Source organism: Cariama cristata, unplaced genomic scaffold (assembly GCF_000690535.1).
Source record: "Cariama cristata isolate BGI_N322 unplaced genomic scaffold, ASM69053v1 scaffold20217, whole genome shotgun sequence".
Lineage (NCBI taxonomy): Eukaryota > Metazoa > Chordata > Aves > Cariamiformes > Cariamidae > Cariama > Cariama cristata.
Window position 1 is genome coordinate 131 of NW_009627343.1, and position 13,841 is coordinate 13,971.

The 13,841-nt window shown below is 40.8% G+C and overlaps 1 protein-coding gene and 1 pseudogene across 2 annotated transcripts; one reads left to right on the forward strand and one right to left on the reverse strand.

The window, feature by feature from the left end:
* The first annotated feature begins 857 nt into the window (after positions 1 to 857).
* Positions 858 to 4,698, forward strand: LOC104164931 (annotated as a pseudogene). Its single transcript, XR_696481.1, has 3 exons — positions 858 to 1,029; positions 2,862 to 3,066; positions 4,405 to 4,698. The product of XR_696481.1 is annotated as an ES1 protein homolog, mitochondrial pseudogene (transcript).
* Positions 4,699 to 6,317: 1,619 nt separating this feature from the next.
* IRG1 (immunoresponsive 1 homolog (mouse)) lies at positions 6,318 to 13,316 on the reverse strand. Its single transcript, XM_009704417.1, has 5 exons — positions 13,257 to 13,316; positions 11,589 to 11,750; positions 10,390 to 10,479; positions 8,215 to 8,420; positions 6,318 to 7,351 (listed from the first exon to the last, which is right to left on the reverse strand). The coding sequence occupies exons 1-5, from the start codon at positions 13,284 to 13,286 to the stop codon at positions 6,397 to 6,399; spliced, it is 1,443 nt and encodes a 480-aa protein (XP_009702719.1). The 5' UTR covers positions 13,287 to 13,316; the 3' UTR covers positions 6,318 to 6,396.
* Between the last annotated feature and the right edge of the window lie 525 nt (positions 13,317 to 13,841).

Genomic DNA, 13,841 nt, shown 5'->3' on the forward strand with positions numbered 1-13,841 from the left:
TCGGGTTCACCTGCTTGTTTTCTGCTAGCTGTTTCTGTGCTTTTTGGGTAACTGGGGGTTGTCGAAGAAACCTGGACCAGGATGCGGTGGTGTGCTTTGGTCCTGTCTGTGGCTTCAGATGGTGGAAGGTCGTCACTTTCTGTCTGCGTGTAGCCACACTCAGGTTTCTGATGGTAACAGCACCCCCATATTTAGCACAGAATTGTGCTCTCTAAAATTAACTGAAGCGGTGAGCACTGAGAAAGCTTCAAAACAGATATGTGAAAACAGCCCCTGCAGTACACCTTTCACAGAACTTTGTATTTTGATGCAGCTTTTCTCTTTTGTGCCTAACCAAAATACATTCTTCCATGTTTTGTTTTGTTTTTTTTCTTCCTGCTACCAGTGTTTTAGGAGAGCAAATAACTGTAAAGTCTGCACTAGAAATGCTTGTAAAGTTCGCATCTTTATCTTTTAAACTTTTTATAAAAAACTTTTTTAGCACTCTGATGCCATAACAGTGAAGAGCAGCCTTTCTTTACGCTCAGCAGTGTATTCAGTCAGATTGCTGGTGCTCTGTCTGGGGTTATCTGCAGAGGCAAGGCAGGCCATGGCAAGATGAGTAAGCTTAATGTTTGAGAAGTGTAAGGTGTAAGAATGCACTCCTGTCAAAATGCTGTAGGAATAGGATGGAGAGGATGGTGAGGTTTACCCTTTCGCTTTAGATATTTAATGTGATAGATCCATCCTGTGGAATCCACTTCTCTTGGATAACAGACTAGAGGAACAAAACCTGTTTTCATTAAATGATCTTTATTGTGACCAATATGTACGAGTTCTGTTTACATTCACAAAATTGCTTCATCTCTGTATTCTAGGTGAAGATATTTGCCCCCAATATTGAGCAAAGGGATGTAGTCAATCACCTAAAAGGATGTCCAACAGAAGAGAAGAGAAATGTGTTAGTTGAAAGTGCCAGACTGGCAAGAGGCAGCATTCAGGATTTGGCTGAACTGAAAGCTAGTGAATTTGATGCGGTCATTTTCCCTGGTAGGTGCTTTTAAAAGAAAATTATTTGTGGTTTTGCAATTGAAAATAACTGCTTTGCCTCTGCTACTTTTTAATTTTAAAATCTATTTAGAGAATAAATTACACACTTGAATTTGAGAGGTATATGTTTTTTTCTTTCTTTTTACTTACTTTCTTTTGAGTTTTAGCAAGCTCTCATGAGCTGATAAGTCATCTCAGTTTGTTTATTAATTTATAGTTCATTAATTTAAAATACCAGAGTGTTCTTTTGGTTGTACACTGCACCATTCCTTCTTTCTAAAGATTGTGAAAACTTCAGTACCTACTTGTGGGGAAGAGCACTGACCAGAGTACAGAAGTAGGGCCAGAACTTGACGTTAGGGCAGTGCCTTAATTTTAAGGCCTCTGAAATTGTTGGCAGAATAGCAGGTTGCCAAATAGATTATGTTCTCTGTCAGGTGTGAGTACATTTTGGTTTAATTATGTATCTGGTCTGCTGCTGATCGAATTATACTAAACGTGTTTATGGGTAACTTTTTATTTATAGACCACAAAATTGCCTTTTAGTCGGAGGTAATTGTAATCACTTTAGAAATTAAGAAACCAAAGCGCCATGAAGAAATTACGACTTCCTGAAGATCACTTTCAAGAATATTCGTAGTTCTGTTAAATACTGCCTTCATGGTTGTGCCTAAGCGTTAGTTTTGAAGTTGTGTTGTGTTGTAAGGCCAGCAGAGGGAGCGCCTGTGTAAGGCAGGGAAACGTCCTTCCAGCGCTAAAAGGTGCGGCTGACAGCAGGGCTGATAAGGGAGTAGAGGTTGGCAAATACTTTCCGCGTTAATTTCATGCTATTATAACCCAGGCTCTGGGGGATTGTTGTAATAACTGTTAGTGGGAAATAAACCCGGTTAAGTTTGAAAATTAAAATCTTACCTCAGAGATTCCAGATAAGACTCAAAAGTGAGTAAAGAGTGAAAGGAAAACTATTAAAAATGCAAAGCTTCTTGATGTTGTGCATTGAAATACTTGTGGAAATTTCTGTTTGTTTATTGTAGAAAAGTTGATGTTATGCACATTCCATAAGGAATCAAATACAATGGATGGTTACACTTATTAATAGCCTTGCTTTGATTATTGTGATGGTTATAGATCCCGCAGACAAAAGTGCTGTAAAATATAATCTGCTTGTACAATTAAATTAAGATTAAATGCAAGTAAAGAATTGTTATAACTAATTTCTAGAAAGACGAACATTATTTTTAATAGGAAATTATGTTATCATTCATAAGTGGTATGTCTCAGAATGTCATATGTTATCATTTCCTTTTTGTGTAATATCCGTTTTGGTTTTATTGTGTTAATTTTTTTTAAGTCCAAAAACAATTCCAGGAGAGGAAAAAAGCTCTCCTGTAACTGCTTAAGTATCAAACAAACTTGAGTGTGAATTACTGTAGCAGGTCAAATCACTGCATTACTCTCATGAATTACACTCTTCTTTTAACTATCACTGGTCTTTCTTCTGATCCCTCCCTTGGTTATTAAGGGATGCGTATCAGATGGTGCAGCTTTTCCAGTGACTAGCAAATGAACGTGAGGTTTCCTATTTATTGCTCATTGAAGCAAGATGAAGCTTTCTGGCCTATGTAACGTATGTGGTATAAAAAATGTGCAGTTAAACTTTTAACATTGTAAACTCATCATGTTTGATGTGCTGAAAGCTTCAGTATAGTAACTTAACAGTCCTACGTATACCAAGATTATGTTGTAAAAAAAGAACTTCTGTCTGGTATTGAATTTAATGGGTTTTAGCAGGGTCTTACACTTGAGCTTTTTGGTTTTTTGTTTGTTTTTAGGTGGTTTTGGTGTGGCAAAGAACCTGTGTTCCTGGGCTGTAGATGGCAAGAACTGTACTGTCAACGAGCATGTGAACTCCACACTCCAAGCTTTCCACAGTGCTAAAAAGCCCATTGGTTTGTGCTGTATATCACCAGTTCTGGCAGCTAAAGTCTTTCCTGGTTGTGAGGTTACGGTCGGCCAAGATAAAAACGTAGATGGAAGGTAAGAAGGAAATGGATGGAGATAATTCACATGGTAATTAGGATTAGGAAATGGCCAGTCTTCTGTGCAAAAGTCTGAGGTCTCTGGTGCCGGTCATCCTTGGGTAACTTATTAGTGACATTTGTTGCTTATTTCAAATTTTCACTTGCATAAGAGTAGTAGACACAGAACTCTCAGGGCAGACAGACTGAATCCATGAGGTCAGGTGACTTGTGCGCTACAACACTGGAACAATTTATCCCTAAATTCAGAAATACGTTGGTCTGTAATGTGTTCTATGGTATCAACATCCACAGACACATTACAATTAATAGTCTGAAAACTCTAGGTAGCCTTATCTCTTGCCTAAGCCGTCACTCTGTGAGCGACCGAAGGTAACATAGGTTCCTGTACTGGCTTTATTGTGCAGTGTGGGTGCTAATGAGTCAGTGGGTGTGGCATCCATCAGTCCTAAAACTGACTAAACAAAGTGACTTTTATAGAATCATAGCTGCATAAACACGCAGGTGACCAAGGATAATCAAGTTACTTTTTCACTTTACATTCATGGTAGTTGAATGATAGATTTTGACTCATACTAAGTGAGATCCAGAATTTCCTTACTGAATGCCTTTGAAGGCCATGATTCATATTGCAAATGTGCAAGTGAAGAATAGGTGTCTGGCTAGCTGGCATTCGAAAACTTGGTGTCCTGTGGTAATTTGAGTGGCTGTTTAAATTGTGTCTGTGGGCTTTTGTCTGCTCAGGGATTTTTAATAAAGTTTTTCTGGTGGTAGTGGTTTGAGGCCAATTTAGGGGAGGCAGTTGAGAACAGGGCCTGGCAGAAGTCAGTGCTGCTTCAAGAACTGTCAACTCCTGATAAAACTTCTGAATGGAATTTCATAGCAGCAGCTGTAGTGAGGGGTTCCCTCTGTTCCTCCCTTATCCTCAGGAAAAAAAAATAAATCTCTGCAGAATCTTAGTGGAAGACCTTACGTGGAGGTGTTTGAAAAGGTCTAATGTATCTGCAAGTTCAGCTGGCATCTCTCAGACCTTTGAGGATCAATTATGGCTGCACTTGGCATCATCTTGTAAACTTATTGAAAGATTGTTAAAAACAAAATTGTGCCTTCTGGCATACTGTGGCTCTGCATTTCAGACCTTGTTTTCAAAGATACCAGGTCACGTGTTGTGTCCACAGGGGATGGGAGAACCTGACAGCCACAGTGTTTGACTCCCTTGTAATCATCGACTAAAGAGTCACTTGAATATTATTGCAGTTCTCTCATTCAAGTTATGTTGACAGAACTTTATGGCTGTATCATCTCTTTATGTCAATTATAATCTTTTTATTTACAGATTTCCTGATGCTGAAACAGCATCTGCTATAGCAGAGCTTGGATGTAAGCATATTTGCAAAAATGTGAATGAATCTCATGTGGATAAAGCCAATAAAATAGTTACTACCTGTGCTTTCATGTGCAAGGCTCCTCTGCATGAAATCTTTGATGGAATTGGAACAATGGTACAAGAAGTCCTGAAACTTGCCTGACTGGAAGCGTACAGACTTCTGCAAGGAAATCAATTTAGCTAAGCATAAGCATTCAGCTTCCTTTGATTGTATTAATAAAATAACGCAACTACTAAACTTCACAGTTCTTGGTTTGTTTGGTTGCTTTTTTTAAAAAATCTGTAATATGTCAAATGGTTATTGCTAAGTTTATCCTGTTTATTTCTCTTTTAAAATAGAAAGCATGTGTGAAGGTTGGGGGAGGGTCCCTCCTTTTTTTCCCCTCAGGAATCTGAATGTATTCAGTCTTGATAAGATAAAGTAGGAACCCTCCTTGTCCAATGGGCTTTTATCACATCACTAATAATTCTCAGTAATTCACATGTGGTGTCACCCAACTATAATTACAGATGAAATAGCTGTAAATGAGTCTGTATACCTTCAGTATAGGTGAGTAATTCAATTCTGCTTTCTAATCAGAAGGGAAAAAGAAAAGAATATGGTTATTTGGAGGTTTTTTTCTTCCCTTGCAAGTCTTTAAGCAAGTATAACTAATGGACTTAGGAAATTTTTGCAAACCCCCTTAGATAAACCCTCTTTATAAACCAAGAGTCAGAGGCTTAAGTACAAATTAATACATTATATGTGGAAAATGCACAAGCTCTGCTCTAATAATTTGATGATATAATTTGAGGTTCAGTTAGTAAAATGAATTAGCTTTATTTTGTGATTTTTTGCATACATAGTTCAGTGCCCTAAGGAAGGTACATTTTATGTCTGTTAGAATATGTGCTTTGATCTTCAAATGTGAGCAAAGGTTGTCAGCCTCTCTTAGAAGCACAATCTGGCAAGGCTTTGTACTCCTGAAGGAACAAAAAAATTCTCAGAATTCATTATCAAGCTAAGTTGATTGTCACTGTGGACACTTAATTGTCTTGGCATAAGAAGCGTTCTGATGCTCACAGGTCTCTGTCACTCATAATGAGTGTACTGTAGCCCATGCTTTGCAGTGCCTGAAGTAATCTAAACATGTCATCACTAATTAGTGCTAATCATGTCTTGTTGAGTGAGCGCCTTGTAATGGTAGTGGGAATACAGCAGGAACAAACCTGTACCACAGAGCAGCCAAAAGACAGAACTGGGAAGTAACACTTTTATGACAAGGAGTGTTGTGTTGTTCCTCTTGCTCAGCAGCTGGCGTGATCAGAAGGGCAGGTTTCTCTTCAGATCATTTAAATCTGTGAAGGGCACTAACCTTTACCTCGTCAATGCAAGGCCAGTCGTTACAGCCAAGCCTGACGTGTTGCAGAGTATCAAGTGCTACTCCTCTGTATGTGTGCTGTGTTTCTTTTGGCACAGACGTTAAAGCTGGGACGTAACAGCTGGCTTCTTCAAGGAGGCTTTAGAGCTAAATCTACAGAAATAAATATATGAAGGCTTTTATCCTTTGTCCTCCTCACAGTGATATTTCTCACAGGCACAGCATTTCCATACTCCTCCAGAATCTGGATTTCCTTCATGGAGTTATTTAGCAGAAGCAGAACATACAGACATTTTTGGCTGAAGAGCAGGGAAATGTTTGTGTGAGACACAAACTGTGCTCTGCCTCTAGAGGTATAAAGATAATTGAAGTCAACTGTGCCAGCAGAGGATCTTCTGTTCAGCCTGACTGAGCTGTGCATGTAGTTGCTATTTACTTAGTCAAAGACCACAATACTGGACTGAGCATGGCTCTTGTGTTACAGGAGTTTTGTTTAGAAGTGCTTGAGTCACTAAATAAGAGTTTGTCCTGAATTTTGTCTTGGCTTTGTGAATAGCGTCTTAGCTGTCGGTTGGAACATTCAAAGGAAGCGCAGCTTCTCCAAAAGCGCTCCAGCTGACTGTCCTGATAAAAATGTGCTTAATACAGAACAGTCCTCTACTTTTTCCAGATTGTACACGATGTCTATAATACTTTCTGTGGCTTCTGCAGGCAGGACGCTGGAGGCATTGGATTGAAACTTTTTCTCCAAGTCATCCTTTTCCAGAGGTTTCCTCCAGTGTCCGTAGAATGTATTGCAACGGTTGCTGATTGTGTTGCCGTCCCGAAGTGTGACACTCACTTCGCAGTAAAGACTCTCAAAGCTAGGTGTGTTATCAGGAGGGTGCTCCAGCTGCGTTTTGCATAGGAGCTCCTGCAAGGCTGGCCGGTGAACGTTCTCACTGGTGAAGGACTGGACCGACATGCTGCCATCCAGCAAAGCAGAACATGCAACAAACTGGAAGGAGTGTCGCGCTTCATGCTCTGAGGTAGGTTTGGGTCTGTTCACATATTTGACCTCTGGGACTTTGAGAATGACTTTCTCAATTTTATCAAGGGGGAGCAAGTTGTCACTGCTCTCCACAAGCTTCCTCCTAACAGAAGATGCTGCATCAGCCACCCAGTGCGTTCCAAGATGAGCAGGAAAGCGTTTGATGGCCACGTCTTGCTGGTCCAACAGCCAGGGGTAGGACTGCAGGGTTGGTAGAGTCTGTGGGTTGTAATCTGTATAAAAGGCACCTATCCCTGACTCCATGTCCAAGATCTGTTTGTTTCCTTGAAGTCCCAGTGATGCTAAGCAAGCTGCTTCCAGTCCATGCTTGGCAGCATTGCCAACATGGAGGGGCTTCGTTTGGGTTGCTGCATTAGCCAGTGGGGCACCTGCATAGGAGGCAGCAATAGCCAAGGCGTTTTTACATTTCAGCTGGTCAAGAGCTAGCAGTTTAGCACAAGCTGCTGCACTCCCCATTGTACCAACCACAGTCGGTGGGTGAAACCTGAGAAAACAAAATCTCTTCATTACCATATTTCAAAAAGTTACCTGAATTCACTATATACACAAGTTCCAATTTCCTTTCACTGCTGTGGAAGTCAGATTGGACTATAAAGCAAGATATATTCAGAATCATATCTAGTCCTAACGGAAAAAGTTGTCACTTGTTCCCAGGAACAAGTTAAGCTGGAGTAGTGCCACTTACAATAGGTCCTCCCCAGAAAGCAACTGAAACATTAGAACTGCTCGTAGTTCGAGGCATACTGAACAGAATAATGGCAAAGGCATCACAGTTTATAATAATCTATAAAATATCTGTAAATAATTGATAGTCATCTATAAATTGTACATATCGAGGAGGCAAGTTTTGTTTTGAACTAGTTCTGCAAGACTGGTAGAAGGAACACACAGAAAATAGCAAGAAGACATCTAGTCCGTCCCACACTTCAGGGCTTTCCCCTAAGCACACCCCATCTTCTTGGGCTCTGCTCTGGGCCCAGCACTGGTGACTTCTTTCTGCTGAGAGCAAGCTGCTGTTTGCAAGTCAGGAATGTGGTCTGTATTCATGAAAGCCTGAGACCTCTGCTGTTAAACATTGCGCTTTTGCTATTGTTTTTAATAAATAGGGAGATCATCACCTCCTTCTTGTAAACTGGTCAGTGCTCTCAAAACCAAACCTATTCTATAGGCTGTAAGGAGTCGTTAAGCGTATTTACATTTAAGATGAACCTTTCCTAAATTTTCAAACAGCAGAGAAAATATGATTAGGTGTGCCATTTGTATTTTAACTGGCATTTAATTAAGTATATTGACACCGAGAAAAAAACCACTTCCACTCAACCTCCTACTTGAAGCAATTCTATGTACCTTTTTGGGATATTCCTGGCTTCGCTGGAGAAGCGCAGCAGCCTGCCTTGCACTTCGATTCCCACATTGAAAGCTAAGAGCAGATCGAGACCTGAGATTTTTTTCTTCTGAGGAAAGCCCTCTGAGAGTGCAATCACGGCGGGAAGCACAGCCCCAGATGGGTGTGTGGCTGGATGCCACGTGTCATCAAAATCCATTGAGTGCACCTGATGAAAAGAGAAGCCTTGGCTTGTCATCAGAAATAAACTCTGACTTGGAAAGATTGGCTCAGTCAAATGAAACTACTGTAACTGGTATAAAAAAAGGACTGAAGAACTAAATTTTCCTTAGAAAGCAAAACTTCAAAAGTCTTCTTTTAAAGACCTTTACTCCCAACATGGCTGTGTGAGAAGTGGCAGTGCAATACAAATCTTGCCTTAAAGGAGTATAATTCTATTTCAAGTTACACCAGTCTAAAACCAGTATGACAATGATGATTCTTTCCTACAACAGACTTTTGCTGCTTTGATTAGACTGATACAATTAAAGCAGCAGTTCTAGGTCTACGCTGTGAATGGTGAACTTTCACTTCCCCCAAAATAATGAAATTAATTCCCCAGTGCTGTGACTGATGCTGCCGTTAGAGCTCACACCATTAAAGCTGTAGCAGTCAAATCCATACCGCTAACTGAAAGTTGTGTCATCAGAACAACTTCTCTAGTGCAATCGTGCACAGGCAACAGGGACAAGCCTGCAAATGTACACGAGGCTTTAGCCTGAATTTTCAGCACATTGAAACAAGACCTGTTGCACAAGGAACCAGATCCCTGGGGTTGCTAGGAGTAGGAGAAAGCTACAATCTTAAAGCTGGGATGGGCTGTTTAGCCCTTGAGAGTATCCAGAGAGGTGCCTCCTCTTTCCCATGTCCAGAGCCCAGCTGCTCAGGAAGATTTTGGGCTTTCCCAGCCTGGCATATGGCTGCTGTTCTAATAGCAGGCTGCTCCCAGCAAAGCAGTCGGTGTTTGCAATGTACTGTATACATTACACACCCCAAAGACTTGAGAGCATCAGGGACAGCCTTTTTAATAACATACTAATACCTCAAAAGCTGAACTTTCATGCCTGTTCACCCATGTCTTACTTCAGAGCAAACTGGGAAGGTTGGTCAGGCTTCCCAGTGCTCAGGTCTTGCCCCATAATACTGGGAATATGCCCTTCTGAGGACTGTGTTTCTGAACAGACAGAGGAAAACCCAGTCCTTGCCTTGAAAAACTTTGGTGCCAGCTGGGAAGATGCCCTGCAGTGCAGGATAAGGAAAGTTGTGCCCAATACCCAGTAAGCCGTGTTTCTGGCATCTTCAATAAGCACAGAACTGTGACTGCGATCTGAACTGAAATGATCATATACATGCTAACAGCCAGATTTGAATATCACTTGGGCTGCTAGGAACTGAGAGGTACCAGATCTCATTTTCAAGGTAATTTTCTCTACATTCAAAATGAGGTGTCAGATTGGACCTCTGATCTTGTTGTCACACTAATTTAGATAGGCTTAATGTTACCATTTCTGTGGTTGGTCACCCTCCCTAGTTTTGCATAATTGCCAAATTTCTCTACCCCATCTCTTGTGCATCTTTCCATTTCAAATGGTTTCAGCCTCAGTCTGAATTTAGACAAATGTCTGGGGAGTCAGTTACTGCTTTAATGACAAAGTATGTGTCCAAAATATGTAATTGGCTTTCGCAAACTGTGTAACTGAAGATTAAATTGCCTTGTGATATTATATGTGTGGATGCATATGTGCATCTGTCTGTATTTGTGTTTTTCTGTAACTATACTTTGCTAGTTGGCATGAAATTTGGATCCCAGTGAAATCAGTGAGAGCTAGAGTATCTCTTTGTAATGCAGCTATAGCTAGGCTGTAACAGGCTGTAGTTCTGACCTTTGAAAACAGCCCCAAGTCCCATATTAAAGGTAAGGGATGCTGTTGAGTTGGATCAGATATATATTATACCTTAAGCACGGTCTCATTGAAAGAAAGTTGAAGCATATTAGGAGAACAGTCTAGGAAAGTTTTGTTGCAGGCTTTAGGCAGAAGAATAAAGTAAACTGAGTTTTTAGGAGCATTCTGTTCTCTCTAGAGCAAGAACGGCATCAATTAATGTGATTTAAGAGCACATAAAAGAGCATCCCTTACAGCCACTCCATTCACAAAAGCTGCATATAGAGGAGGCAGTCGGAAATCCAAGTGGCCCCAGACGGTACTGGATATATCTGAGCTGTAGATCTGAAACAAATTGACATCAATTAATTCAAAGTCCTGAATCCAAGGATAAATATGCGCTGTATCTCTCATGTAACCATGATCAGACCATACCCTCTCAGGACCCAACTGTTCCCTTTCCTGAGAAAATATTGCTCTTTCAGAAAGTATGAAAAGAAACTCCTGTTGGCTTATGTCCCTTTCCACCCAAACAGACCGCACTGGGCAGACCAACACCATCCACTTGGCCGTTCAATACCTCCACACAACCTCTGGCCTTTGACATCCCTTCTCACCGCCCATCAGCGGGTCCCTCAGGACCATCATCACCTTGTTAGGAAAGACCTCCAGTTAAAGGTTCTGGTTTTGTACGTTTTAGTAAGACCCTGAGTAAATTATGTATGATATACCTGTGCTGGTATCCCCACGCTCTAAAGGGTGCCGCTGCTTTCCTGTTGCTGAGCAGATCTTTTAGCCAATGAAGAGATCTTTATGGAATTAAATAAAAGGGCATAAGCTACCACAGTTTGGGAAGGGAGAATCTCTGTGTGAAGAGACTTACTGGCACACAGAGCTGTGGAGCCTGAGCCAAACTAGGCAGGTCTGACTGATAAAACAGTGGCTAAATTCCTCCTCATTGATGCACTCCTGTGTTGGGAAGGTGTCTCCTCAGCGTTAAGTACTCGTCTAGTTTAAGGAGAGCAAGACTGGAGGAGAAACACGACCAATGTACCTCAGACAATAATTATGTTTTATGGAGTGGAAGTAACCCACTAGTAACTCTCCATCCCTTTAACAATCCCTTATTTTTGAAAGTCTGGTGATAAGTGATGATTACTTTGCTGATGTTTTTAAAAAAATCTCATAGGTGAAAGAAAGGAAGGGATTCTTAATTAACTGTGTTTGCAGTGGGGGATCTTAGCATACAGTCTGTTACACAGATTTTTGCCCACCCAGAGTTAAAAGTAACTCAAGCACTGAAGTTTCCACGTCTCCAGTGGGAAGAACACTGTGTCTCTGTCCATTCCCCAGAAGAATTTCACTGTGACAAAGTTCCCCCTTATAGCCCAAATTTTCCATTGCTTTTCTTAAAGCTAAACCTTAGGGTATGCTATGAATGCCAGACACCTTACCTTGCTGTACTGTGTCACTTTGTGGCAGACCTCTGTGCTGGTACCCAGAAGCCCCACTCCAAGAGTATCCAGAATCATTCGCTTGCTTCTCTGAATGACTCGATCTGTCAGGTGGTTTGTATTCAAACCATGAATCACATTGGCAAAATTTCCTGTAATTGTCTGGGAGGGGAAAAAAAAAAGTAGATATTTGTCTTCATTTAAAGAAAACACATTTTTTTTTTTTTCCTTCCTTCTTTTTTTTTGCTTTCAGTTTTGGGCTACTGCTTAGCATGCTGACCACTTCTGTTGCCCTGCCCCTGCTTACATGAATTGCATCAGCAAAACTAAGGTTTGAATTCTTCCTCTTTTTATGCCCAGAAATGCCACAGTGTCATTTATATTTTATTTATACTTACATCAGTGTCTTTGTTCTGTATTTCTGCTGCTTCCTCCCTGACTTGAGTCCTTGAGGGTAAGCACTGCAGGTGATGTAACTTTGCAAGCTCTCTCTCGCCATCGTTATTGCTATCTCTATCGCTATCTCTATGTCTATATCTGTATCTGTACACACACGCACACATATATAAATCAAATAGAAGCAAAAAACATCTGGCTTTCTATAGCACCTTCTTATTGCTATTGAAATCTATCGCTGTCTCTATGTCTATATCTGTATCTATACACACACGCACACACACACACACATATATAAATCAAATAGAAGCAAAAAACATCTGGCTTTCTATAGCACCTTCTTATTGTTACTGAAATCAGTGGGTAAGTGGCTTTTCAATCTGGTGCAGCCACTACCACAAAAAGAGGCGAGATTAATCTCCCTGAGTAGCAGAATTACTGTCCCAAATCTTGCTGAGCTTGGAGCTCAGTGGGAGAGAGGATTTGGCAGCTGTACCTTGCACCTAGCTCCCAGCTGCCATTGAATTCACGCTCAGCTGGAGTCCCAGCTTTTCTCTAAGACAAGATCTTACCTCTTTGAAAAGCAGTGGCTCCTTGTTCCTGGCTTCTGCTGATCTGGGAATTATCTTTCTAATTTTTTTTTTTTTTTTTTTTTTGCTTTCCTATTGAGAAAATTATGCAAATTCAGCCTGCTTCTTGGCTGGAGCTGTTAGCTGCTGTTAATATCTCTATTAGAAACTAATCTAGAACTTCTCTTCTCTGACCATTAGAAACTTCCCCCTGTAGAAGTATATATTATTTACAACCAGTCTATGCACATGCTTGCTTTTTTTATACTGGCATTACTGAATATAGCTCTTCTCTCTCTTTGGAAATTGTCTCCTTCCATTTCTCCTCATCCTTCCCCTTTACTCCCCCACACGTATCCACACAGAGTGATGATATTTCCTCTTGGCCTTCACTTTGCAAAGTTAAACATACCAAATGTGCTGCTCTCTCCTTTAAAATACAGACTCATCCCTGCTATGCTAGTAGCTTTTCATTGCGTTTTTCCCATTGGATTTCTCTTTTCTGGCAATGGTGACCAGAATTGTACCCATTATTTCATACAAGTTCTCACTCTAGACTATCTTAAGGAACACAAGTCAGTTAAAGCAGGTGAACCACATATCCCATGATGTGATGATGTACATCTACTGAAACAAATAGAGCGAGGATACAAAAGCTTAAACGGAGAAGTGCATCTTACAGTGCAAAGAAACAAGACGGTACCTTTGCCCACATCTTGGAGAGCTGGTGCATGGTCCCAGAGAGATGCAGCAAACGAGCGGCAGCCAGCAAGTAGGGGAAACCGCTCTCTCACTATTTATATGCATATGTCTGCGGTGGGGGAAGAAATATGAGGTTTCTTTTCTTGCTCATCTTCTCCTGCCCATTTCCTCCTTTGTCTGGAAATGTTCTTTTTTCTTCACTTTCAACTTTCCTCTGACTAACTGTCCTATAAACTGCTGGGACATGTGCCATAGGACTTCGCCAGTCACATTCATGTCATGTAAATTGATATATGTGCTATTTTATTACCAGATAGAAACGGATATATTAATTTGAGTGTCTTACATTTGGTAGCATGGAGAGAAGAGGTCATCAGGTGTGTCAGGCTGACCTTGGGGGACCAGAGCAGTCCATGGATAACTCTACTGGTTGGGAGAGCAATCAGCCCAGTACTAGACTACAGGATGGCAAATGCTGTTTTATCTTAAACAACCTATTGTTGGTTTGTTTTGGTTTTTTTTCTTCTTTTACTATATGTGTCCTCTATAATACATACAATTCAGACATGGGAAATGTGTGCCATAA